Source organism: Sciurus vulgaris (genome assembly GCF_902686455.1).
Source record: "Sciurus vulgaris genome assembly, chromosome: 18".
NCBI classification, from domain to species: Eukaryota; Metazoa; Chordata; class Mammalia; order Rodentia; family Sciuridae; genus Sciurus; species Sciurus vulgaris.
In genome coordinates this window covers 30,129,534-30,157,532 of record NC_136479.1, presented here as the reverse complement: position 1 = coordinate 30,157,532, position 27,999 = coordinate 30,129,534, and the positions used below count along the sequence as shown (strand labels likewise).

The 27,999-nt window shown below is 46.6% G+C and overlaps 1 protein-coding gene across 1 annotated transcript; it reads right to left on the bottom strand.

Moving 5' to 3' along the window:
* Window positions 1-13: 13 nt before the first annotated feature.
* Window positions 14-27,999, bottom strand: DAGLB (diacylglycerol lipase beta). Its single transcript, XM_079120448.1, has 15 exons — window positions 27,812-27,999; window positions 26,140-26,291; window positions 19,342-19,513; window positions 18,199-18,457; window positions 16,361-16,483; window positions 15,499-15,626; window positions 13,527-13,653; window positions 12,764-12,847; window positions 11,071-11,148; window positions 7,695-7,775; window positions 7,482-7,609; window positions 3,597-3,665; window positions 3,439-3,511; window positions 950-1,200; window positions 14-838 (listed from the first exon to the last, which is right to left on the bottom strand). Exons 1-15 carry the CDS (start codon window positions 27,904-27,906, stop codon window positions 640-642), a joined length of 2,019 nt encoding a protein of 672 aa, XP_078976574.1. The 5' UTR covers window positions 27,907-27,999; the 3' UTR covers window positions 14-639.

Sequence of the window (27,999 nt, the reverse complement as noted above, 5' to 3'; positions counted from 1 at the left end):
CTGGAAATGCTACTCATGGTGTATAAGTACTTTATTTCTTAAACTTCTGAACCCCGTGGCTGACCTCAGAGCCAGAATAATACATGAGAATCAAACAATCCACTCTTTCTGTTTAAACACCCAGGTGGTGTAAACAGCAGGTAGAGTGATAGGCTGGGGGAGCAGAAGTGTGGCCTTCGCTTACCTCTTGACTTGGCGCCTGTCTTCATTCGAAGATGGGAGCTCAGGGCTGCCCTTAATACCCTGAGATATGGAAAAACAAACTAGACCTGTCATTCCAAGTTGAGAGTCACCTAAGTGGTGGTAGGACAAGACCCTGAGGAGGGAGGCTGCAGTCCACTTAGGGTCTTCAGATGCTGTTGCATTCCTGCCTTTCTGGGGCAGTTCTTAAGTGACATGGCTTCTCCATGTTGCTATCTTGGGAGTCCCTTAGTCTTGTCACTCTTCCCTGACTCCTGATACTGCTACTATTAGGATCAAAAGTAGTTCCAATAGACTGTTCAGTCATTTTGAAGCTCAGTGAATTGAGTACCCATCAGTGTGCATCCAGTGTGCTGGCATGGAAGTTACTTGCGCATTAAGTCAGCTTAAGAACTAACACGTGAGTCCGCTGTCCTGGGGCCATTCCAGTATGCCTGATTAGAGCATACCCGTGTTAGAGGTCCCTCGTCCCGGACAGGAGAGACAGGCTGCTCTGTCGGCCACCATGCTGTCCAAGGCTCTCATCAGGATGTCTGGCATGTGGTCTGTCAGCATCTTTGGGCCTATGAGTATTTTGCTGAATTCTGCTTCATGTGACCATCTTGCCCTATACCGAGCAGCAGCCCAGCAGCCAAACCTTGAACAAAAAAGAAAACACCAGCTAGTGAGCGTCCCTTGAGTGTGGTCTCTAGCACGTGCTTTCCTTCCTGTGGGGGGAGTGCACAGACCCGCACACCATCACACTCACCTCCCTGAGGTGCCCTCTTCTTCCAGGTGGATGATCCTGCCAGGTGGGTACAGAGGCGGGTACTTGGGTGGGGAGTCCAGTGGGGAGTCGCTGGAGAAGCTGTATGCTGGGGACCAGTGTGTCAGCAGACTCTGCTCCCCGAGAAGAGGCTGTGTCAGGTCTCCCTGGTCACCCCCATCCAGTTCGGTTGGAAAGTTATCAGGGTTCCCTCCAAACAGTTCGTACCAGCAGCCTTGTAGCAAGATCTTGTACTGAGGGTGAGAGCCAAGACAGACGCTGGAGAGGCCACACAGGACTGCTTACAGTGTTCAGGAAGTCCTCTCGCCCAAACCACAGGTAAGGAGTGTTGGGCGACTCGGGTGATGAAGCCAACATGCTTGCAGCAATATTTAAAAACTAAATCATGCGTATTGAAGAAACTACTTTTTTTTTTTTTTTTTTTTCTTTTTTTTGGTGGTGCTGGAGATGGGACCCTAGAACCTTTTGCCTTAATTATTTTCAGGAAATTCTGCAAATTAGTTTTACCCTATGCTTAAAGATACTAGATACTAGTTCTTTTTTCTTTTCTTTTTTTCTTTCTCTTCTCTTTTCTCAGGGTTGTGGGGAGCTGAAGATTGACCCCAGGGCCTTGCACTTGCTCTTCCACTGAGCTATACCGCCAGCCTTTAGAAGTTACCTTCTAAGAAATCTGGAGGGGACAGCTGATAAGAGGACAATTTTAATTTGTTTTTTCCTGATTAGCAACAAGCACCAAAAAAAGTTGAAGTTAAAGAAGTGAAGACAGGTGGATGGTTGTGGCTCAGTGGTAGAGCACTTGCCTGGCACGTGTGGACACTGGGTTCCATCCTCAGCATCGTATGTTAATAGATAAAATGAAGCTATGTGTCCATCTACAACTAACAAAATATTTAAAAACAAGAAGTGAAGACACCTCTGCTCTGTGGCCTGTGATGGTGACGGCTGCCTTGGCTGCTGAGAACACTGACTCTGCACGTGGGCCTGCGGGCATCAAATGGGTGACTGGAGGGGATGAAAACACTCGGCATCTCTGCCTTCACCTCGTGTCTGTCTCCTTTGCTGCCTTAACCTTTGGGTCAGACTCTGCTCAGCTCTGCATTTAGACATGTTGATCCTTTTTTTTTTTTGCGGTGCTGGGGATCGAACCCAGGGACTTACCGATTGAGCTATCTCCCCCCATGTTGATCGTTTTGAGAAATGTTTTGTTGAACTATAAGGTTGGCTTGACCTGAACTTGCCTAGTGTCTGTGTCTGTCTGTCTGTCTCCCTACCTGAAGGCTCCCAGCTGCCATGACCAGAAATATCAGACCATAAAAGGAACAAAAAGAGGTGGCACCCGAGTTTCTGAAAGATCTCAACCTAATCTCAGAAAAGACGTGTATTCCTCCCTTTATTAGCTATCTCTCTCCATCATGAATCCTAGCTGAATCTGAAATCCCGCAACCCTCTTAAGTGGAGAAGTTGATTCGTGAGCAAAACTCCCTCTTCTCCATTCTTTGGCTACTGAATAAAGACTTATTTCTCCTGTCAAAAAAAAAAAAAAAAAAAAAAAGAGGGCTGGGGATATAGCTGAGGTGGTAGAGTGCCTGCCTTGAATGCACAAGTTCCTGGGTTCAATTCCCAGTACCACCACCAAAAAAGAAAAAAGGAAAAAAAAAAAAAAAAAAAAAAAAAAAAAGCGGGGCGGTGGGGGGAGATCATCTGCAATTCCATTATCCCATTAAGATCACATTTTGGATTATGGTATATATTTTTCAAAGGTTTTGTCAAAACCCAACCATACTTCTATAAATATCTCCTTGTTGCTTCTGTCTGCTCATATTTCATGATGTCCTCTAAATTTATGTATTGCCATACTAGGGACTGAACCCAGGGGCACTCTACCACTGAGCTACACCCCAGCCCTTTTGATTAATTTTAATTTGAGACAGGGTCTGAGTTGCCCAGGCCGGCTTCAAACTTGCGATCCTCCCGTCTCAGCCTTCTGAGATGCTGGGATTACAGGCGTGTGCCTGTTTTAGCAGTGCTGAGGGTTCAACCCAGGCCTGATGCATGCCAGATAAGTGCACTATGCTCCCAGCCTCTATCACTGTTTACATAATATCCACAACGTGGACATACCAGTGCCTCTTAAAATATGATTTAGCAGCCTTATTTTCTAAGCGAGGGACAATATAATCAAAAGCACCAGAATAATCACAAATAGGACTAGGAAGTCTGGCAAAAGGCAAATCGCTTAGCTGGAACAGGATTATTCTGTTATAGTACTTCGTAACTGGCACTTCGAGGACTTGGTTTAGCCATTTGCTTTCTCGGGTATCACAGAATCCTAGATAAAAATCTGTTCCGAGGGCAGAAGAGGAATTCCAAGCAATGGCATTAAGTGCCCTCTCCAAGGCTATGGATTCAGACAGCCCCTCAACTCCATATAACTTCTCCCTGAGGATCCTCAACACTGGCACCCAGGTTACCTTAGGCTTATTACAGTGAGCAATCACTCGCAAGATCCTTTTCTTCAGATCTTCCAAGTTGGTCACACTTAACCTGTTTAGCAAAAGATGAGATTGAGGCTCAGTACTAAGTATTTTCAGCTACTCCAACCCACCGACCAACCATCCATCACACTCACCTGGGAATCACATCCTTTCCCAGGACAAGTGACACAATGAAATCCTTGGAGTACTCATAAAGAGATTTGCTGAAATTTTAAATGAGACACTAAGTCAGTCTTCTGCAGTTTAGAGAGAATCAAGCAACACGGCCAGGTCAGTGGGAGGCTGGTGTAGTCGTTCTTTGTCCTTCAGCCAGAGCAACTTGCCAGATTCTATTAAAGCCACAAAAGCCATTCAACAGACTCCACAGCAAAATATCAAACTGGATCCAGAGAGCAGACCAGGTGTATACATTTACCCTTTGGCCCTGCCACTCCACCTAGCAGACGCTACCTAAGATACACTAGCAAGAAGGTCAGAAGACAGAGGCACAAAGCTATTCGTCCCAGTGCTACGTGAAGGGCAGAGGGGGGACACCAAACGTCTGTCAACAAAGAATTGGGTTCAGCCCACAACTGTCCACATGAGTCCTCTACCGCTGGGAGACAGGGTTCTGTACTGTTATGATGAGCTCAGAATATGCTGCTGAAGTCCAAAGGAATAAAAACGAAGCAAAGACCAGGTACAGTAAGCTGCCCTTACAAAGAGAAAAGGGCTGGGGTGTGGCTCAGTGGCAGAGCACTTGCCTAGCACGTGTGAGGCACTGGGTTTGATCCTCGGCAATAAACAATAATATTTATTATTTATTATTATAATATTTATTGTTATAAATAATAAAGAGGAAGTTGAAGAAGATATGCTTGATATAATTAAAAAAGAGAAGACTACAAATACATATGATGATAATGAAAAGTAAAAAATCAGAAATGGAATGGAAGAAATTATGTTTTTGAGGAAACAGGATGGAAACTAAATTTCTCTGAATATTTGCTTTGTAGGGTTGTCTTTGGAACCATGTTAATATTTTACTAACATAATTTAATTAACATAATTAGAATATAATCGACTAACACCACAAGTAATCTCTAAAACCAAAAGCCAAATGAGATACATGAGCCAATTATTTCAAGTGACTTGAAATACCTGTAATTTGGTTGTACATCCATAGCAGGAAGAGATCCTAAGAACAAAACAAACTGCAAGGAACTCTCGAGCTACTTCTAGTACTCGCACTACTGGATGTGACATTAGTGTAACTATTCTGAATCCTTGATCTGTGTATTTATACACACATGGAGAGAGGGTTTGAAAAAAACATTTCTTGCCTCCTTCTGCTGAAAGGAACCACAACTGACCCTGTCGTAATGAGCACCCCAGTGTCTACATTATAGTCCCATTTCCCACAATGGGAATTGATACTCCTTGGAGTATGGCTGATTCCAGATATGAACAAGCCCAGAACTTGAGAAGATTTTGTTTTATGAGAAAGCAAGAAAACTTAGCAGACAACTGGGGTTGTGTCAAAGGCTGGAGTCCCTTCTTTCTGAAGGGACTCCCCATGGCCACAGCCAGGACGGCTCACAAGTTGACAGGTGAAGGAGTCGACATTGCTGGAGACTGCTTCCCAGCATGCTAGGTGGAAAGATCCCAGCATGTATGCGTCTCTCCTGAACTTCCTGTATGAACTATGCACCTCAACCTCAAAGTAACCAATACTTGCAGATAAGATTTTTATAGGTAATTTTCAACTTATTAACGTAGAAGGAATGACAGAAGCAGGCTTATCACCATTTCGCAACCTCCAATAAAAACCAAATCTCAGTAATGATCATTAGGGCTAACGTCAGAGAGACAGACAGACACAGTGTGGCTGCAGAGGTGGGAAAATAGGAAACACACACCCCCTATGACATCATATGGACAGAAAGTGCACCCTGCATCTGATCAAATCCTTAGGTACCATTTTAAAAGAACTACAACCAACCTAGGCGAGACAGCCATGATCAATGAAACCACGGATATCAATGAAATATTGGACAAGTTCTCAGAACACATGACCTGGTTTCTTCAAGAAATACAGAAAAGTAAAAAGAAGAGAGGGAAAAATCTGTATGTTAAAAGACAGTTACAAGGCAAATCCACCATATCCAATGTGAGAACCTTGTTTTGGATCCTAATGCAGATAAACCAATTTTAGGAGATAGATGGAAAAATGTGATTAATTACTAGATATTAAGAAATTATTTTAAAAAATTTAAGCTGGGTGCAGTGGAGTGTGCCGGCAACCTGAGTTATTCAAGAGAGTGAGGCAGCAGCATCACAAGTCAGAGGCTAGCCTGGGCAACTTGGTGAGACCCCATCTCAAAAATAAAAAGGGCTGGGGGCACTGGGGTTGTGGTTCAGTGGTGGAGTGCTGGCCTAGCACTGGGTTTGATCCTCAGCACCACACAGAAAAATAAGTAAAATAAAGGTATTGTGTCCATCTACAACTAAAAAAAAAAAAGACTGGGGATGTAGCTCAGTAGAGTACTCTGGTTCAATGCCCAGTACCCACCCCCCACAAACAAACAAACAAAAAAACCCAAACAAACAAAAACCAACCAAGCCCTTTATCTTTTTGTTTAAGAGTTTTGTAGTTATATTATAGTTACACATAGTAGTTGTCGGTTTTATCCCAACAAACTCATATATGCATGGAAATAAATTTCAGCTCATGATCCCCTCTTTTCCTCCACCTAAGCCCTTTATCTTTTAGATACATTAGGTATTTACAGATAAAATGACATGCTGTCTCAGGGTTACTTCCAAGTTAACTCAGCTGTTGGGGACATGTGGGAAGTGGGGCGAAGGAACATAAAATGATTAGCCATATGTTGAACAATTACTGAAGCCAATTAAGTAGGCGCTTACCCAACGTACTCTTGCTACATCTATTTTTGGGATGAGGTTTCAGGCCCATCTTAAACTACTATGCTCAGGTGATCCTCCCCTGCCTCAGCCTCCTGGCAGCTGGGACAATAGGCATATACTACTGCACCCAGCTGTACTCCCTACTCTGAGTTTTGTATTTTATTGAAAATTTTTTATTTAGGGGCTGAGGTGTAGCTCAGTGGTAGAGCACTTGCCTACCACATGCTAGGCCTGGGCTCCATTCCCAAGCACGGGGGTGGGCGGGGGAGGACCTTTTATCTCTTCACTTTTCTGTATTTTCCCAATTTTCTATAACAGGTACAAGGTTCTTTTTTTGTCCTCTTATTTTTTTTTATTCTTATTTTGTCTCTTTTCAAAACTGTGGTACAATTTAAAAAAAAAAATCAGGGTGAAAGGTTATAGGTGCTATCCAATCAGTATGCTGAATCAGCAAAGAAAAATAGTTTTCAAATTCATAAAAATGCCATTACTTATTTGTCCAAACCCATAGAATGTACACATCCAAGAGAATCCCTAATGCAAATTACGGGTACTAGGTGACAGAGATTTGTCAATGTGACAGGTGACAGCTCTGGGGGGCTGCTGACAGCGGGGGAGACTTGCAAGTGTGGGGCAGGGTGTGGGGGAGACAGGGACTCTGTACCTTTTGCTCAGTTCTGCTGTGAGCCCCCAAAAGTAGTCTCTCACAAAGCGAATCTTAGAATTATATCATTTAGGAAATCAGAGCCACAGTCGGGTGTAAGAAAGGCTGTGGATAATCCTTTTTCAACTACACAGTGCTTCAAAACAACCTTTTCTCCAGAACGAGAGGCTATAAGGAAGCTAGAAATAAAAGGTGGGTAGAGCTGGGCGTGGTGGCGCAGGCGTGTGATCCCAGCAGCTCGGGAGGATGAGTTGGGAGGACCACAAGTCAGCCTCAGCAATCTAGTGAGGCCCTAAGCAACGTAGTGAGACCCTGCCTCTAAATAAAAAATAAAAAAGGGCTGGAGGGGATGGAGAGGTGGCTCAGTGATCAAGCACCCCTGGGTTAAGACGAGTGGACCACAGGGCTTGTGGGTGGCACCATTACACACAGGACAGCATGGCATTACCTTAACAGCCCCCGGGGCGGGGAGAAGGCATACGCCCGGACTTGCGGGTAGGCGCTCCGGAGCATGATGGCCAACAGAGCAGCAGCCCCGGCACCCAGGCTGTGCCCCACGACAACCAGCCGGTATTCCTAGAGGATGAAGAGCAGAGTGAGCAAGAGCGAAGAACAGCGATAGCTGGGGGCAGGAGGAGGGGAAAATCAAACAGAATCTCACAGGAGCGACGCTGAATGCCTGGCTCAAAATCCCATCGTTGATGAGTCGTCGGTAAATGTATCTGGCGGCCTGAGAAATCCCCTGAAAGACAGGCAGGTCAGCGGGACTCGAAGACAGGACCTCACAACAGGCACTCACTATCGATGCCGATCACCTCCCCGAACAGGACGCGACCTGGGGGGTCAGGGGCCCTCCTGTCCTCTGCTCCTTCCTGGTCTGGGCCCTGGCATGAAACAGGTGCTCTCTACTTATTGAAGAGGACAAAGGGACGACCCCAGGAGCGTGCTTCCCCATCTCCACACACTTCTGCAGCCCCTGCTGTGGCCACGCGGTGCTGTGCTGCATGGGTACACTGCAGTTTATTTCGGACGAGTTCCTATGGTTCATCAGATTTTGATTATAAATGACTGATCTCTTTGAACAATGTTAAAGCATACAATGCAGTTATTTTTTATTTTTGGTACTGGGGACTGAACTCGGGTGCTTAACAGTGCACTGAGCCACATCCCTGGTTCTTTTTATTTTGAGACAGGGTTTTACTAAATTGCTGAGATTGGCCTTGAACCTGAGACTTCCCGCCTCAGCCTCCTGGGTCTCTGGGATTACTGGCACGCATTAGCACGTCTAGTCACCATACAGTTCTTAACCGATGACACTAACTAAGCATCCCCTGACTCTGCAAAGATTCAAAAAAAGAAAGAAAGAAAGAAAAAAAAAGTCCATCAAAAGTGAGTTCTAGGGAGTTGAGGTTTGGGTTTAACCTCAAAAATAAAATTTAAAACTTTCTAACAAACACAGCGGTTCCACATCACAGGCTCCTTGAGTTATGCAGTTCCAACAGAGGAGACAACCCAGCTGGCCAGCCTACTTGTTGGCCAGTCTACTTGTGGAGAGCCTCCTCACGACAGTTTCTCTGCCAGGCCCCAGACAAGCAGGACTTGCCCTGTCCTATGTGGTTGCAGTGTAGACGAAGAGGTCAGGGGATCTGTGACAAGACAGGAGTCTGTGATCGTCTCTAAAACAGCTGCACACTAAGATCGAGTAATTCGCCATTTGTGCGAGCAGGACGCTGAGCCCGGTACCACACAGGATGGATCAGTCGGAAGGCTCTACCCTCTGCCCGTTCAGACAGAAGGTCTTGACTTCACACCCCCCACAGGACAGCTATCATCAAAAGCCTGCAAATAACAAGTGCGGACGAGGATGCGGAGAAAATGAAACTCTCGAATCCCAGCTCCTGAGGGCCGTGTGCTCTGCCCCAGGCAGTGCTTCACAGGCGGCTATTCAGCTGCCAGTTCTGCACAATCGGAGTCAAAGAGAACGCGCCGCAGCGGCTGCAGGGATGTCCCTGGAATGGGGGCAATGCCTAGGCAGCTCTTGGACGCAGGGGGCTGGGCTTTGATCACGTGGACAGTGTCAGCGCCAAGAGCAGCAAACAGGCCTGGGGCAGCTCTGGAGAGGCTAACTGGTCTGAGGCACAGGCTCATGGTCACAGGAAGCCCTTTTCTGAACAGCCCACGAGCCCTGAAGGAGCCCCAAAAGTTCTCCTTTTGTGTCTAAAGTTCTCCTTCTTTTTTTTTTTTTTGGGGGGGTGCTGGGGATCGAACCCAGGGCCTTGTGCTTGCAAGGCAAGCACTCTACCGACTGAGCTATCTCCCCAAGCCCCAAAAGTTCTCCTCCTTCATACACATAACCATAGTTAAACTGGAGTCTTTTGTGAATTGATGCACAAAAAGACCACTAAAGGTTTAGGGCAAAACTCCCACTGGTAGTGTAGCTCAGTGGTGGAATGCCTGCCCAGCAGGCTGGAGGCCCTGGGTTCCACGCGCAGGACCACAGTCACAGCTTTTAAAATGACTACGACAGAAGCAGTACCTGTTTATACAAAGTATACAAAATCAAAGTCAAGTCATCACCTTCCCCTGATGGCCCGAGCTCTCCACCCCCAAGAGGCAGTCGCTGCGACCTGTGGAAGTGAGTCATTCCAACTTTCTCTAAATGTTAACAAACTCTGCTCTGCAATGTCATTAGTCATCAGGGAAATGCCAGCCAAAACCACAGTGAGATGCCACTTCACACCCCCCGCAAGACAGCTATCATCAAAAGCCTGCAAATAACAAGTGCTGACGAGGATGCGGAGAAAATGAAACTCTCAAACACAGGATCCTAGCGGGAAGGTAAAATGGCGCAGCCACTGTGGAAATCAGTTTGGGGCTTCCTCACAGTTAAACACAGACTCACCACACGACCCAGCAACTGCACCTAGGTACAAACCCCAAGAATTTCAATGACAGGAGGAACTTGAACACTCATGCTCACAGCGCACTAGTCAAACCCCTCCTGTGTCCACTGGTGACGAGTGGGGAGACAAGCGTGCCATGTCTGTACAATGCACTATTGTGAAGACTGAAGAAGAGTGACATGTCAGTATGTCCTAACGTGGACAAACCCGAAAACACTAATTAGTGAAAGAAGTCAATTGCGAAAGGACAAATGCTGGATGATTCCACCTATATGAAGTTCCTAGAACACACAAATCCAAAGAGACAAGGCAGAATAGAGGTTCCCAGGGGCTGTGGAGGGGGCAGTTAGGGTTTCATGGGGACAGAGTTTAGTTGGGGATGATAAAAAATCCTGGGTAGAGATAATGGTGATGGGTACACAGCACTGTGCAAACATTTAATGTCACTGAATTGTACACTAAAAACGGTTAAAGTTAGCCAGGTGCAGTGGCCATGCCTGTAATCCCAGCAGCTTGGAGGCTGAGGCAGGAGGATCACAAGCTCAAGGCCAGCCTCAGCAACTCAGCAAAGCCCCTTATAATAAGTAAAAAAGGGCTGGGGATTGGCTCAGTGGCAAAGTTCCCCAGTACCAAAATCATAAAACAAATGGTTAAAATAACAAATATTATGTGTAGTTCACTACCACTAAAGAAAATTAAAAATGAAACTCTTGTAAGCACAGCTTAACAAACCCAAGGCTGTGCTCCTGCTGGGTGTTTCTTTGTCCCATTAGGTGGTGCTCATGTGCCCAACCCCATGGCACAGTGAGAAACGGAGACCCTGGCCCCTGCCGCATCCGCGGAAGCAGAGCTTGTGAAGCGGCTGGGGCTGAGGCTGGGGCTTCCCTGCGCCTGGGCGGAGCCTTCTCGGCCGCTCCGCTCCGCTCCGCACGGCAGCTTTCCAAGGGAAGGAGAGCCGCAGCTCGGGCTTACACGCCGGTGTGACGTGCGGGTGACTGTGTGGCTTCAGAAAGATCCTCGGCCTACACCCGCCGCCCGCAGGCCTGATGTGGGCACCCACACAGTGAGAACACGCGCTTGCTGCGCATGGCAGCTGCCAGGGGGGTGACTGCCACTCCATTACCCCCACTGTACCTTGTGTGCCACACAGTCCTGCACCTCAGCCTCCAGGTGGAGGCTCTCACTCTCCGCAGACAGATCGGTGAGGATGTCCTGTAAAAAAGGCAGACAGGAGAAGTGGCAGCCGGTGGTGGGCACCCACGCCTCTGAGGGACAGCAGGTGGCAATCTCCTGGTCAGCTTGATGAGAAGGGACCCTGGGAGGCCCCAGCTCAGCAGAGATGCCCACGCCAGTCAGGCAGGTCCTGAGGCCTCAAGGGCAGCAGCTTGGGACCAGACATGAATCTGAAGGGGATGTGGGTGCATCCAAGACACACCTCCCCCACTGTGCCCAGTCAAGGACCCTCACTGCATGGAGCCCGTACCAGGGTTTTTGAAAAAGCACTGCGCCTGTCCTGAGGCCCAGTCCAGAGCTCACTGAACTGTAAGAGAGGAACGGGCCCATGGACCACCGCCAGAGCCAGGCTGGCCGCAGGAGGGAGCAGGACCCGGGGCAGGGCAGGTCCTGAGGAGACAGGGCTGAGGAAAAGACTGAGGCAGCAGGGAAGAGCCTGTCCTCAGCGAGGGGTGGCCCGCCTGGGGCAAAGGCACGGCCCCAGCACCAGGCCGTCCCTGGGCCCCAGAGGCTGCGAACCGGGGTGGGGCTCCACACCTGCACTGTGAAGAGCCCCCAGGTGACTGGCATGGGCTTCATACTAAAAGCAGCAGGAAACGTGGGCGGTTTCTGAAAAGGACGGGAAAGGACAGACTGGGAAGATGAGGGCCTGGACAGGGGCAGAGCCAGGAGACCCTCCACTGCAGGAAGAGGACTGGACAGATGAGGGCTGTGTGTGGAGACGGAGGACATGGCCAGAGGCCTGGGCCAGAACTGGGCAGTGGGCAGTGAAAGCAAGGACAACGTCACTGTTTCTTCAGTACCAACTGGGGGTGCTGGCAGAATGGAGGTAAAGGAATCCTGAGGAAGCACAGGCCTGGGAGGAGAAGGGTCCGGGGACCCAGATGGCCTCCAAGATGCAAGTACGGGGTCCTGGGAACCGGGGCACCCAGAGCTGGTCCAAAGCAGAAGAGGGTTGAGAGCACAAGCTGTGGAGTCTCTGTACATTTTCTGGGTCAGCAGAGAAGTATGAGGAAGTGAGAGAGGAGCAGTCAAGGAGGAAGCAGAAAGCACGCCAGAGAAACAGGGATGGGGAACCCCAGGGGGCCACTGGGCAGGGGGAGACCAAGGGGAGACCAAGGTCTGCTGTTGCAGAAGAGCCGGCTGCAGGCCTGGCAAGAGGCTTGGCCCAGTAAGGAACCAGAAGAGGAACTTGGGAAGCATCACATGACTTTCAACAGCAAGACTCAACTTGTCCTCTCTGGCTAGGGGCACAGATTTGAGGGGATGGTCCCCTGGGTTTGGGGCCCTAGCCACATACCCAGGGAAGTTTCAGGAAGAGAACTAAACAGGTGCCCCCCTCAGACGCCCTCCAGTTGGGAGGATGACCCTGCTGGCATCTCTGCTCCCGACTCTCGTCAGTTAAAGGAACAAGCTCACCCATGTTTTGCAAAGGGGATATTTCACAATCCTGGATCTGCTTGTCAGGGTGCCTTCCTGTGTCTTTGCTGTTGCCTAACAATGTTTTTCTCGATTTCAGCACTGGCAGCCTGTGATCTGCACTCCCTGCTCCCAGGACAGTCCCCAGCTCTAATTTGTCAGGATCCAGTGTTACCTGGAGCGACATGGTCCCTCTCACAGCGACCACGATGGACTCCTCCCTGTGATCCAGAGCCACTAAGAAGGGCAGCTCATATACCTAAAAGGATGAGAAATGTGCGTGAGGCCTAAATAATGGAAACATGCCAAAAAGCTAGACCATGCCTGTGTCCCTTGTGATCAGCACAAAGAAACCCTGAGGAAACACGTCTCCCTCCTCATCCTCTCCAGCCAGGGTTCCACTTTGACACTATACACCAAAGACCTTCATTACACACATGACCTGCATGCCCAGTGGTTTTCTTTCCTAGCCTCTCTCACCCCGCCAGCAGGTCAAATCTACTATGCTGCTGCCTGGTGGGTTTAAGCCTCACTCTACCTCCCTCAGGTGGGTCATGGCACCACTGATTGATCACTTGATGAATAAATGAGTCCTGTGCTGAGCAGCTAAGGCCATTCCTGGAGGGCAAGACCACAGGTGCTAGCCATGGGATTCGCAGGCTGCACTACCCGTCCCCTACTGGAGTCAGGTGAGACAGCAGGGTATCTCTGATGAACCCTGGTTGTTCCATCTTTTGTTAAACCTTGGTTTTAAACCTGGATCCATGGACCTGTATGGGCTTCGAGGGGGTCTGTGAATGCATGAAACAGTACACAAGATTTGGGGGTGAGTGTGTGTGTGCCTCTGAATTACAAAAAGGACAATTCCTAATTCCCACTGGAATCTCAAAGGACTCTAGGACCCAAAATTAGTTAAGAGCTTCTGTTTGATACTGCACCTTGTCGTGAAAGCTTATGTGAATGAAGTCCCTGTACTGTAGCCCTGTCGTCTGCAGGATGGAGCCAAAATGGCAGTTGAGCTGATCACCTCCAACCAAGTCATATTCTGTCGTTCTGCTTCTGCAACTAAAAAGAGGGCAAAGAGGTTACGGTCCAACCTGAACCCTTACCAGGAATACTGACTCTCACTGTTTTATTTTCCCAGGAAACAGGAGAACTAAAGCCGATAATTTCCAGGACAAGCTGGCTAACAGAGAGCGGCGTGCATGCATGTCTTCATTCACGCATCCATTTATTTTGTCATGCTGGGGACTGAACCCAGGGCGCTCTATCACTGAGCCACACCCCCAGTTCTTCTCATTTTTTATTTTGAGACAGGGTCTTGCTATGTTGCTGAGACTGATCTGGACCTGGGATTCTCCTGCCTCAGTCCCCTTCCTCACTGGGATTACAGTTATGTGCCACCATGCTCAGCTAAACTCAATTTGATAGACCCATCGGGCTGAATTGCATGAAATTGCTATTTCCCCCAGCTCTGTCCACTGAAAAGGCCCAAAAGCTATAACACCAGGAGTGATAGGCACACTTAGATCTTGATTTCTAAACACCACTGCCCACACTGAGAGGAAGGGGAGGCCCGCAGAAACCGTTATAGGGAGAAAGGAAGAGGAGGTGGGTACCTTATGTCAGAAGCTTAGGAAGTGCTCAAAAAAGTGATAGGGACATATCGAAAGGACACAGGAGAGTCTCTAGGACCAAGTCTGGGACTTTCTGAGCACAAAATAAATACTATACTTATTACAATAATAAATCATAACCCACAGAATAAAGTCAGAATCTGTGTGTAAATATTAATAATAAAAAATAGAGAAGGAAAAGTTCTTCTTTACAGCAGAATGACAACTAATGCAGAAGAAATGGTGAAAATCATAATTTGGCAATGACTCTAGAAATTACTGATTCATGCAAGAATCAATGAATGCAAAGATACTGGGTGGAAGTCTGGAGAGAAATCAGATATTTAAGTGGTCTCAAGGCATCTCCCCAAAGGAGACATCTTGTTTCAAAGGGAAGGAAGGCACCACCGGTCTGCTCCTGACAGGACACAGCAGGACATAAAGCTCCCCGGAGATCATCCCTGGATCTAATCACAAGGAAACCATCAGACAAAAGCAAATGGAGGACCCTCCTGCGAAATACACGCGCCGACCTCTTCCAAACGTAAAAGCTGTGAACGAGAAGAGAAAGACAGGAGCTGTTCTAAACTGAGGGAGATCACAGGGAAGAGCCAGGGGCTGCAGACAGTGCTCCGTGGCAGAGCACTTGCCTTCCATGCACGAGGCCTGGGTTCTGTCCCCAGCATGCAAACAAAAAAGGAAGCTGTGACGACCACAGTGCAAAGTGCCATATCCAGTGGATGAAAAATCGTGAAGAGGGATGTTACTGATATAACTGGAAGAATGTGAATACAAGTTGCAAATTCATTAATAATCAGTGATAAAGTTCCTGAATTTTACAATTTTATTAGAGGTATGTAAAAGAATGTCCTTACAAAATTCAGGCTGAAGTAAAGAAGCATGGAGTAGTAAGTGAATCTCAAACAGTTCAGGGAAAATAATACGCCTATGGACAGAAGCTGACAGAGTACACATGAAATGAGTCAGAACTAGTGACTCCAGATGAAGGATTTGAGGGAATGTCTGGTTTTTGCAAGATTTTTTTTTTGGCAGTACTAGAGATTGAACCACTAGGGATGCTCTGTCATGAAGATATAGCCCCAGCCACGGTCTACATTAAGCTGCCTACACTGGTCTTGAACTCACAGTCCTCCTGCCTCAACCTCCTGAGTAGCTGAGATTCTAAGGTGTGTGCCATTATGCCCAACTTGAAAGCTTTTGAAGTATTTCAAAATAGAATTTTTTTTAAAGGACAAATGTGGACAATTGGAAGCCTCACACCAAGCCAACCTACCAGTCACCACCAATTTTGCACAGTCCTGTAAATGGGTTTCTATAAATGTAGAGAGGCCACCCATAGGCAGCTGCTGCAAATTGCATATAATGATGACAATTTTCTAATTCTGCATCCAAATCAGCTTCCTGGAAGAGAAGGGAAAAAAAAGCTTTCATTTAGAGGAACTCATTGAGGGGAGGATGAACGCACTAAGATCTTAAACGCAAGAACTCCAATTCCTGATTCCTCCTGCTCTTTCCTCATGAACTGTAACTGTCAAAGGACTTCTGCAGGAAAAATTCATCTTTAACTACGGACTAGATGGACCCTCCAAGAATGCAGGGAGTATGGTGGGAGACAACATCAAAAAGACTCTGAGGCTTCTTCTGACTCCTGCCTAGAGGCATTGGCAGGTTCTACTACGAAGAACTGGGTGCTTCAGCAAGGAGCTGGGACATGTGTAGTCTGTTTGCAGTTTTGGCTTTTGAGTGCATTAAAATCTATGGCAGAAAACCAACATAAAGCAAAGAGGAACTATTTCTGCCCCTCGAGCCCAGAGAAAAAAGAAAACACGAAACACACCTCATCGGAGCAACCGGGCTCAAGTCCCATCCTAGAAAGAACTTTCCTGGCACATAGCATCCAATAGTGAATTTCCTAAAACAGGGGGCCTTCAAAATATGATGGATGGTGAACTGGCCAAGAATGGGCTCCGGATGAGGAGCTGCCTCACCAGACAGGTGATAAAGTACAAGCAGAAGCTGCAAATCTGATTCCAGCCCAATTGCTATTGAAATTGCTCGAGGCTAACTGTGTATCTTTGAAGATCGACACAGAGGAGTGAATGTCAAAACTGTCAATCTGACAAATTCAGACTTACCTGGGAGTGCCCAGGGGAGTGGCTGATCACCTCCTCAGGCTCCTGGCTGTTGGTGACATTGTCCTGTTGCTGGTGAAGAAGGGCAAGACCTGCCGCAATGTCGCTGGGCACCAGATCTGTGTCCTGTGTGGAAAATCAAAATGGCCTATCATTAAAACCCAGCAGGAACTGCCCAGTAACTCCTTAAAATCCAGTTTTATGCAGTTCATAGGCACATATGGACACACACAGATACAGTGATACACACATACAATTGAAAAAGCATTTTCCTTGCAGGACTCTTTCTATATGTGAGCTTAATATTTTTTCATATCTTGTCCTCAGACAAATTCACTAGATTAATCTTTTTAAAACTTTCATTTCAAGTGACAACTATTTCTAGTTTACTAGTCTATTTTGAAACTTTTGTAAAGTTGGGGAGTATGTGGGTAAATCCTCCACCTTTTCAGTAATGTACAATTTGAGCCCAAGATTAATACCATCATTTCTCAAGTTGCTGTGAAAATTTTGTTAAACTACAGTCTACAGCAGAGATTTGTGAAGCTGAATGTCTGCTTACTGGGTACAGCATGCCCTAAAAGAAACCCCGAACAAGCAAAGCAACAGAGCCTCTGGAGCCTGACCTTACCCCTTACTTTCTTCAGGACAGATATGGAGGAGCAGAAGTCCTCCGCCAACAGCAGGCACTTCTAGCACACAAGAAATGACCATGTACTGGTCACTGGGCCTCTGGGTCATCAGTTTTGCCTATGATGCAGAATAAGAAATTCTTGGAGAATATCCAGCTTCTCTTCTTCCTCCTTTCAAATATCTTAATGACTGGTTGGAGCACTCCTTCAAGATTCAGGGGGACACCCTTCTCTAATCCCCTCGAGGCTGCTGTGGCCTGGTGTCAGGCTATGGGGCCAGCCCTGAACAGTACAAAGTTGGGCACCACTGAGAAGCAAGAAAGAGACAGGAAGGTAGGGGGATGTCAACACTCTTCCTCCTTACTTGGTCTCGATACAGAAAATAACAGCAGTTTATCAGAGAACATTACATGAAAAGACAAAATTGCATACTGAATATGAAAGAAAAACAAGTATTTTCAAATCAGTAGGAGGCTCTAGAATGACACCCTTCTGTACTGCAACACTTCAAGCTTTCCTCTGAAAGTAGAATCATCTATCATTTCTATCATGATATGAAGTGGTAAGAAATCACATACTGCTCTGCCTGTGCATGGTATCTGCTGAGTCAGCTGAACAGAGGAGATATATAAGAAAAGAACTAGGAACTTATTCTCCAAATGTTCAGGTTCCTCATTTAGTTCCTTAAAAATGAATTGGAGATCTTAACAGTGTAAATAGGGCACAGGGACACATACCAATAATCTCAGCTACGTGGGAAGCCAAGGCAGAAGGATCACAAGTTTGAGGCTAGACTTGGCAACTTAGGGAGACACTATCTCAAAAATAAAATAAAAAGGTCTGGGTGTGTGGCTCAGTGGTAGGGCACTTGCCTAGCATGTGAGGCCCTGGGTTCCATCTCCAGAATTGAAACAAACAAACAAGCAAACAAAACCCAAAACCCCTCAACAATGTAGTGAACAGGTGTCAATGAAAGCACACCCCTGACCAACAAGGTAGGGTCTGAAAAAGCCGGCCCCTGGGGTTAACGGCTCCCCAGAGTGCTCATCCCAGACACAGTGCCTGCCCCAGGCCATGCCCAAAGGCTCCAGGTCCTCAAAAGCCCCTTTATGTGACTCGGGGCTCAGCTCAAGATGCAGTGCGCTCAACTTCACAAAGAAGCATTTACTGAAAGAGAAGAAAGAGACCAAACATATCCCTTCGGCTTACTGAAAAGTAGGTTGAGAAAAGCTCTGCCGTACTCGAAAAAGCAACTCGAGTATGGTCGTCTTTCCCAATGCAACAGCACAAGACCTTGATTCTGGTTTCCCACACGCTTGTAGCTGCTGTCTTGAGGCCATTAAATAACTGGCTTGAATCATTACTATCCAGGTGGCTGGGACCAGACGAGGAATATGGGGCCATTTTCCCCCCCAGTGGGTCAAAGACAATGATAATGGTGACCACTGTGGCGGCGATGATGATCCAACTGCAAAACAGAGAGTGGAAAAGGCTCAGTGACGGTGGGCCCCACCTCCAGAGGGCTCCTTCCCCAGGAGGACATGGATCTCCCAGATCCGGGTTGAGGCAAGCAACTCAGTTCTTCTAGAAAGTACCTCATGAACCCATAGCTAACTGGGGCCCCATAAAGATTAGAGTGGTAAAAATAAAAGCCACAAAGGAAACAGAACTGTTGGTTGGGCAGAGCTGCAGCATGAACACAGAAGCTGCCAGAACCAGTTCTTCAGGGCACTACCCTCACCGCTTAGTGCCTCAGAGTTTCTCAGTAAAACCAAGAGCATTTCCATATTGTGTGACACCCTGGTAGGTCTTTTGTTCGTGTGTTTGAGTATTTCTAGGTGGCCCCACAGTGTGCTTGGCCTTCTGAGTTCATAGACAGTGCTGCTGGGAAGATGCACCTCGGTGAGTGGACTCTGCTGCCCCCTGGCTGTGTGGCTGAGGAAAGGCAGCAACAGCACCAGCCCATTTCCATACTCCTAAAGGAGGGACAGAATTAGATCCTGCGAGACCATATTATAAGCCTTACTATAGTATTATAGTCATTCCTGACACTATTTATTTTCATCCTACTCTGAGTTTTGGCCCAGTATTCTTTCTTCTTGGAAGAGAGGGAATGCAGAAAAATGAGAACTAGTAAGAAATAAAAAGTCAACAAAAACAAAGGAATATGAATTAATTCTCATATGCAAACCAGTGTCCCTAAGTTTTCATGAGCCACCCAGTCTGATTCTAACTCTGCTAGGAAGCCCTCCTGACACTGGACTGCCTGTGGTGTTCCTCAGTCTTGTTCACCTATGTCTAAAATGCATTTGTCATGAGAAGAAAACTAAAAGAGAAGACGGAAGACCTCACCTGACAACGACAGTTGCCACGATGCCATTCACAACGGTCCTGTCACACTGGACACCGTCCGCTACCCAGGCAGCCCCCAGAGAAGCCCAGATCATCTCTGGCACAAAGAGCGCTAAGCGGATGTACAGCAGCTTAGACATCGACTTCCGGGGTCCAGGGTTACAAATGGTCCCTGAAACACAGAAAATAACCAAAGGCTCGCTTGCCTCCTCACAGCAGCACAGCTCCCAGGCACACATCTGTGCACCCCCATACCCGCCCTGGATTCCTCCCACGGTGCTTGGTAACCAATGCCCACATTGGGGAGCAGCTGACAAGGTGCAGCCTGACTCATGACAAAAAGCCTGATTCCTCTGCACCTTCAATGGGGGTTAAAGCTACTCTGGGCTCTGACTGGGGTAAACACATAATCACTGCCCAAACGGGGAGACTTCTGAGAGCAAAAGAGGGCACTGTTCATAATCAGGCTGAGACAACAGGCATGCCACGGGGCTGTCCCAGGCAAACAGGATGGAGCCGCTCAGGTTCTTTTTATGTTTTGTTTTAACTTGGTGCTGGGGATTGATCCCAGGGGCACTTTACCACTGAGCTACATTCCCAGCATTTTTATTTTGAGACAGGGTCTTGTTAAGTTGCTTAGGGCCTCACTGAGTTGCTGAGACTGGCCTCAAACTTGTAATCCTCAGGGATCATAGGTGTGCTTGGCTGGTGCATTGCCCAGGTTCTAACAGCCTGGGAAACAAGCTCCACACGTACAGAGAACCACATGTCCTAGACACCATCCTAAACCTGCGTGTCTGCTATTCTTAATCCTCACAAACCAGTCATCACACCATTTTATAAACAAGGAAACTGAGGCTCAGACCACAGAAGAGGTATTTTCTGAAACAATCTGGCCAAGGCCTTTCCCATGCTAAGCATGTGCTCTACCACTGAACTACACCCCCAGCCCTAGAAGTAAAAACGTCTGATGTGTGAGACCCCTTGAAGAAGCCCAGTTTTTTTTTTTTTTTTTTTTTTTTTTTTTTTTAAAGGATTCCTGTCCCAGAGGCTGTGATTCTGCCCATCAGGGGGAACAGGGGGATTTTTTTTTTTTTTTTAATATTTTTTAGATGTTGATAGACATTTATTTTATTCATTTATTTGTATGTGGTGCTGAGGATCGAACCCAGTGCCTCACACATGCCAGGCAAGCGCTCTATCACTGAGCCACAACCCAGCCCCAAAAGCCCAGTTTTGAAACATGACATTTCTATGGTATTTGCAAAACAAATCCAAGTATCAGTAGAGGTCTGTGTATTTAAATTCTTGATGTAAAACATCAACTCTCTTCTTTTGGGAAAAAGTGGAGATAAACACTAATCTAAGTAAAATTAAAATGCCATATGATTAAAACAAAAACAATATCAAAAAAATACCTAAGATCTAGAGAATGACACAATAAAGAAATAGTCCTTAAATGCCAAAAATCATCTTGTTAGAATTACTTAGAGTATCTTTTAAAAATATTTAGTGATTTCTGTCTCATTTCTGGCACAAAGACAAATTTTATAAAATAATTAATTCTAACAGTTCTGAGGGACACATGAAATGTGCAGATCTGTAAAAACAGTCCCACATAGCTGGCCCTCCTAGAGAAACCGGAAACAGTACCCACACTGTCCTTAGGAGGACCAGGACTCTCAACAAGGACATGTTAGGACACCATCCACCCTAACACTATCTGAAGCACTTGGACTTGAAACAGCAACAGTGACGATGGCTACAGATGCTGCATTAATGAAATACACACAGAGAAAAAGAAGCAAAATGGGGTGCTTCAGATCAAGGTTCCAGAAAAGACACGAGACACCGAAGAAGGTCCCTTTCCATAGTTACGCTGCCTGGGAGGCATCTTTATTTCACATTCATTTTCCTCTTGAGATAAAGAAGCTGGAGTGGACCTGGCCCTGTAGTCGGTGCCCTGACTTGACGACCCCACTCCCAAGGAGCACAGCTGCGGTGCAACGTCCTCACTGTCTTCCTCCAGTGACCTGTGGTCCTGCATCAGGCACAGTCACCGATGGCAGAGCAACAAAGAGGCCTGTGTCACAGAACCGTGAACTTTGATGCCTCTGGCCACCGCAGACATCTTCTCTGGCTAGAGATAACAAGAACTCCTGAGGCTCAAAGGCAGAGGAGAATAAGGAGACATCTCGTCACCAAAGCCAAACATGGTGAACAGCAGCCCTCAGCTGTCAGGGGCCTTCTCCGTGAAAACGTGGTAGCAATGAGAGTGGACTGTCCCCAGTTAAACCTCACACACAGTGACAACTACAGGATTTCATCTGAGAGGTTCTCAAATCAAAAACAGAAATGAGGGGCTGGGGTTGTGGCTCAGTGGTAGAGCACTTGCCTTCGTACCTGTGAGGTACTGGGTTCGATCCTCAGCACCACATGAAAATAAATAAAATAAAGATATTATGTCCATCTGCAACTAAAAATATATATTAAAAAACCCAACAAGAACAACAACAAAAAAAAAACAGAAATGAGCCTGTAACCATTTCACTGCAGTCTATTTTTGACAGTCCAAAATGGAAAATAACCAAAGTCTCTTACAGTAGATATGAAGTTAAACTAGTACATCCACACCATGCAATACTGCTCAGCAATAAAAAGATAAACCAGCAAGGTGTGGTGGCACACACCTGTAATCTCAGCTACTCAGGAGGCTGAGGCAAGAGGATCCCAAGTACAAGGTCAGTCTCAGCAATTTAGCCAGACACATCTCAAAATTAAAAATTAAAAAAGGGCTGGGGACCTAGCTCAGTGGTAGAGTGTCCCTGGGTTCAACTGCCAGTGCACTGAAGGAAAAAAAACAAAAAAGAAAAGAAATGACTACGATAATACTGATTATTCCCAGCAAAGCTATAAAACTATGTATTCATAGCCAAGAAAAAGAGGATCAGTCTTTTGGATACAGATGACGCAATCATTTTGTTCCAAATGCTCCTTCTACAACATGTGATAGCTCTTTTAGAGAATATAAGTCTAATGCTAAACACACTTTTTGCTTAATTATTAATTAATTATTAAGACTTTACTAATGGAATAAAAGGGCAGTGGAAGTTATCCTTGAACCAATAATTAAATTTACCAATGGTGGTATTTTAAATAGACCTAAAATTAAAGTATATATAAAAAATAAATACTAAACATGCACGCGCGCGCACACACACACACACACACACACACACACACACACACCCCTCAGTGAATAAGTATAGGGGTAAAAAATTCATATAGGTCAAGTAGGTAAAAGCTCAATTTAGGGCCGAGGAGGAGCCCAGTGGCAGATCACTGGCCTAGCATGCTTGATGCCCTGGGCTCCATCCCTAGTATCACAAAATAATGTTGCCGATGAGAATAATAATGAAGGAAATTTCAAGCCTTCCTCCCACCCCTGAGCCTCCCACCCCTAATCCTGTCTCCTCCCAGGGAGTGTCTGCACATGAACAACACATATTAAATTCTAGGGAAAAGAGCAGCAAACAACATACAGTGTCTGCACCTTATCGCATAGGAATCCACCCTTTACTGTTCACAGCTTATTTTCTCTCTCTCTCTTTTTTCCCACCACTGTGCAACCTGCTTCAGTGCCAGCAGCCTAAGGGCAGAGGTCAGCAAGGGTTCTGGGCCCATTTTCTCTGGCCTGGGCACTATCAGAGGCTGGGGGTAGGCCTGGCACCATCCATATCCAGGAATCAGTTCCTCATGTAAAGGTGCACAGTAGCCGTGACATGGATGAGGTGCAGGCCACTTAGTCAGTGACCTCTGGACACACACAGTGCTTTCCCATGTTTTGTTTCTGGGAACAGCACCCTGATGAAGATCCCTGCAAGGGCTCCTTTGCACAAGTTGAATATACAGGACAAAAACGAGGACACACACTCTTACTTCATATTGGCCTCCCAAAGGAGTCAACCAGTTTACCTTCTCACCAACAAAATGAGCTGCCTGAGGGCTGGGGACGTGCTCATGGCAGAGCGCCCTCCTGGCACCCTGAGGCCTGGGTACCACCCCTGGCACCCAGAACAGAAAAAGCTGCCCATTTCTACCCAGCCTCACTAATGCAAGGTACTAAGGGATTTTACTTTGTGATTGAGGCTGAACACGTGAAAGTCATTTGCTGTCTATTGCTCATGTCGTCTGCCTGTGTTTCTACTGCCTGTGGGCTCCCTTCCTAGTCACCGTAGAAGTCCTTATATACTGAGGAGACTGTTTCTTTGTCTCAGGTGTTACAATTGCCTTTTCCCACTTGTTCTTTTCTTTTTTTAAAATCTTTTTAATGATATTCTTCACTGAATTTTCTATAATGTTTTTAATGACATTCAATACTAATTTTTGTAATAAATTGGTAACTAAAGTTTTCTTTTTTTGGTACTGGGAATTGAACCCAGACACACTTTACCACTGAGCTACATCCCCAGCCCCTTTAGGAAATGTTTCATTTTGAGCCAGGCATGGTATTGTACACACCTGTAATCCCAGTAGCTTGGGAGGCTGAGGCAGGAGGCTCACAAGTTCAAAGCCAGACTCAGCAACTTAGAGAGGCCCTATGCAACTTAGTGAGACCCCAAGTTGAAGAGGCTGGTTTCAAATTTGCAATCCTCCTGCCAAAGCCTCCCAAGCCACAAGGATTACAGGACTGTGCTATGGTGCCTGGCTACAAATTGGTAATTAAACTGACTGTTTTTATAAGACATTGCTTTCAGTTTATCTGGGATACCTCTGGCCACAAGTAACAGAATATCTAACTCAAACTGGTTTAAAGGCAGGAAGAACCTGTGCAGGCTTCAAAGGACTAGTTGTGAGAGGTGGGTGGCCACTGGGCTTCTCAGGGCACTGCCTCCTCTGTGGGCGAGTGGAGAGGCAGCACACCCAGGACTGTCATCCTGATCTCTCCTACAAAGGCAAGGAAGCACTTCCCCAGAACCTTCCAGTGAGTGCTCCTGGTGTTCAGTGGCCCACACTGGGTCCCACATCCACTCCTGAACCAATCACCCGCATGTGAGGACCATCCTGAGCTGGACTCACGAAAGCGTCTCTGACCTCCTTGGTGTGTGAGGGGTGGGGAGGGACTAAACATGGCCAGGCTCTGGAGGACAGGCAACCCATGGCACCAGCTGACCTGCAAAGGACTCCTGGGCTCTGCGAGGGGTGTGAGGTACAGGCAACATGGGAGTGTCTAGGAGGAGCAACTAGAAGCATCCACTACAGGAATGCAAATGAGTCCTGATACCACCAGAAACACCAGAAGAAAAACGTTTAAGGGGAAAGGCAGGGCACGCTTACTGTTCCAGGTCTGAATCTCCCATTACATTTATGAACTCGGTGGTCCAAGTGGAATGTGACTTGACCAAAAGGGCATGTGACTGAGGTACTGCTGGGTCTGAAATGACACCGTCTAAGCACTTGTCTTTCAGAAAATCCGCCTTGCCTGGGAAGCGTCGCTGAGCTAAGCTGAGTTACACACATTCGATTCCTCCTTTCCCCTTCAGCATTCGTAGTCATGAAAACCCAGAGTTGGGATCAACAAAGACCACTGAACTGGGATCTTCTTCAGTCCAGACCTGACAGATCACAGTTTTACTTAATACTAAAATACACACAGCTGTTTTCTATGTATTCCCATAGTAAATGAGTGCATGCTGTGCTTCTTAGTCGTCCAAAGCCCTTAGATCTTTTTCTTGTGAAGCAACTAACATCTGTTTCAGGTCATCATCCCAAACTGTCAGGACCTGCACTCTGTCACCCACTGTATCACTACCCTTCTAATTGGCCATCGACAATTTGATTTATCTCGTTGGTAGACTATATGTTTAGCATGTGCAAGGCCATGGGTTCAATCCCTAGCACCAAAGAGAATTTAAAAAAGCATAATCTCGTTTATATTTTTAATATAACTATAAAAGGATAATCTTGTTTGTAAGAGTAGACAATTCTCCAAAACTCATATAAAAATGGCAAATAATCACATGAAAGGACAGTCAACACCATTAGTTATCAAAGAAATGCAAATCAAAACCATGAGATACCATTTCCTATTCACTAGGGTGGCTATAATCAGAAAGTCCGATAATTGTGTTGGTGAGGACGAGAAATTAGAACCCTTCTACATTGGTGGTGGGAAATTAAATGGTGCAGCTGCTCACAAGTCTGGTGGTTCCTTAAAAGGTTAAACATAGAGTTACCACATGACCCGGCAACTCCACTCCTAGGTACATACCTGAGAGAAATGAAAAGACATGTCTACACAAAAACCTGTATGCAAATGTTCAAAGCAGTGTTATGTGTAGTAGCCCCAAAATGGAAACCCAAATGTTCACCAACTGATGAATGAGTAAAATGTGGTCAATCCCATCAATGTAACCTTATTCAGCCATAAGAAGGAATGAAGTACTGAGCATGTATAACATGGATGATCCTTGAAGACATGCTAAGAAGCCAGACCAAAAGGCCACATAGTGCATAAGAACACTTCGGTGATGCCCAGAATAGGCAAATCTATGGAGGCAGCGTGCAGATGAGGGGATGCCTAGGGCTGGGTGAAGTGGGGGATAGTAAGAGATGGTATGTCTTTTGGAGATGATGAAAATATTCCGAGGTTAATTGTGGTGATAGTTGCACAACACTGTTGTGCAAAAATCAATGACCTGTACACTCTAAATGGGTGAGTCGCATGGTATGCAAATTTCATCTTAATAAGGCTGTTAAAATAAAAAAGAATAGGTGTCAAATAGAAAACGACTCTACCTTTCATGCTGACACACACGATGGCTGACACAGTACATATAACAACTGCCAGGAGGACCAGGAGGACAATCAAGTAACTGCTGAGCAGGACTCCACCAGCACAGTCTAGCTTCCCTCTGTGCATGACATACAATGTCAGAATGCCAATCCACCTGTCCAGAAAAAGGGAGGGTCAGAAATGGAATTCAAGGAGCTGCTCTGTAAAACATGATTCAAGAAAGAGGGTTAATATTTTTCAAAACAAGGTAAGGCTGATTATGGAATATAATTTTCATCAATAAAAGATCTACTAAGTCAACTAAAGAGTATCACTTTCCATGCTTACATCATTGTTCTTATTCTATGTCTGTATAATCCATTTAAAGTCACAAATAAACAAATATAATGTGGAGGACTGCTCATCATGATTCAGAAATATGCAAATGGTAAGCCAACAAACTATATGTTTGCTAAATTACTAATGAGAATTTGTACCTCTGTGGTTTAACAACAAAGCAACAAACACATGTTGTAATCTGCAGTGTGTAATTCAAAACCAAGAGAGAAGGAACTGAACAGAAATGCAGAGATGTCCATGGTGAGCACAGATAAAACTAGAAAGGAGAAGTCCTGTGGCCTTGTAACTACAATTTTGTAATTCAGTGCAGAACAATGAAAGACAGCACTGAACAACACAAAGTAATAATGACCTGGCCCGTCCCTAGAGGTATTTTAGATGGCAGTACACCACTTGGCAAGACTGCTTATTAAAGATTAAAGCACAGAACCTTTAAGAAGTGGAACTTGGGGGCTGCGGATTGATCTCAGTGGTACAGTGCTTGTGTAAGGCCCTGGGTTTGAACCCCCGATCACCCGAGAAATTATTAAAAAAAAAAAAAAAAAGAAAAAAAGGGAAGGGGAACTGGACTAGATAACTTTGCTTTCTTCGGTTTTGTGATATCAGGCCTTCATGTCTAGGAATAATAATAGGGAAATGATCTCAGAAAAACCTGGCTCTGAAAACTAGTAAGTTCCTGGGAAATAGCTGCGAACACTTCTTGTTTTTAAATTCCTTTCCCCTTGAGAATCTACTTTTTCACAACGATGATATTATTCCTTGCCCACACCCTTTGCCAACAGACTTCATGCACCAATGCCGCTTCCCACTGGTTGCACACTCCGAAAGAAAACACATGCACGCGGGGCCTTTCTGCTTCTCGAGAAATTCTGTCACCACTGGCTCAAGAATGGCATTGTTTTCCAACTTTTGTCTTGTAGGGGCAGGAGCTCTGCTCTCCCACGCGGAGTGACGGAACGATGCAAGTGCATCGGATCGAGGAAGAATACCTCGAGGCCACGGTTTTCGGTCGGCAACGACGACCCCGCTCCCCCGTGCCAGGTACCTGCGCTGCAACCGGGAGGTGCTCCTGCCCTGCAGCGCTGACGTCTAAGGCGCGGGTGACCCCGGCACCGCCTCCCCTGTCCCGGTCTCGGTTTGGCGTCTGTAAAATGCGGACAGCAACAGCACCTACCTGCTCCGCGGTGGTGAGCACTAGACAAGGGAATGCAAAGCCAGCGCTGTGACCGCGTCAGCGCTCAGCAACCTGGTGACTTTTGTCACTGTCTCAAGGGACAGCGCGCCCCCCGCCCCTCCTCGGCGCGGTCCAGTCGCCAGCAAAGCTGTCGCCCTTACCACAGCACTCTCAGGAACAGCTCGAAGAATCCGGGGAAAACCAAATCGTCACTGGCGATGGCCCAGCGCCGGCCGAAAAGCACCATGCCAGGCATGGCGCAGGTCCCGCCGCGCACCGCGCAGCTCCAAGCCTTCTGGACTCCGCGGGCGAACCGACCCGCGACTTCGCGCAGGCGCTCGCGAGGGCG

What these genes read in the sequence shown, in the direction of transcription:
- DAGLB (XM_079120448.1), bottom strand. Translation starts at nt 27,906, where the DNA reads ATGCCTGGCATGGTGCTTTTCGGCCGGCGCTGGGCCATCGCCAGTGAC. An exon ending in TGCAAAATTGGTGGTGACTG is followed by an intron (nt 13,654 to 15,498) that starts GTAGGTTGGCTT and finishes CCCTCTTTTTAG; the next exon opens with TTGCAGAAGCAGAACGACAG. An exon ending in CCGCCCCGGGGGCTGTTAAG is followed by an intron (nt 3,666 to 7,481) that starts GTAATGCCATGC and finishes TTAAAATTTCAG; the next exon opens with CAAATCTCTTTATGAGTACT.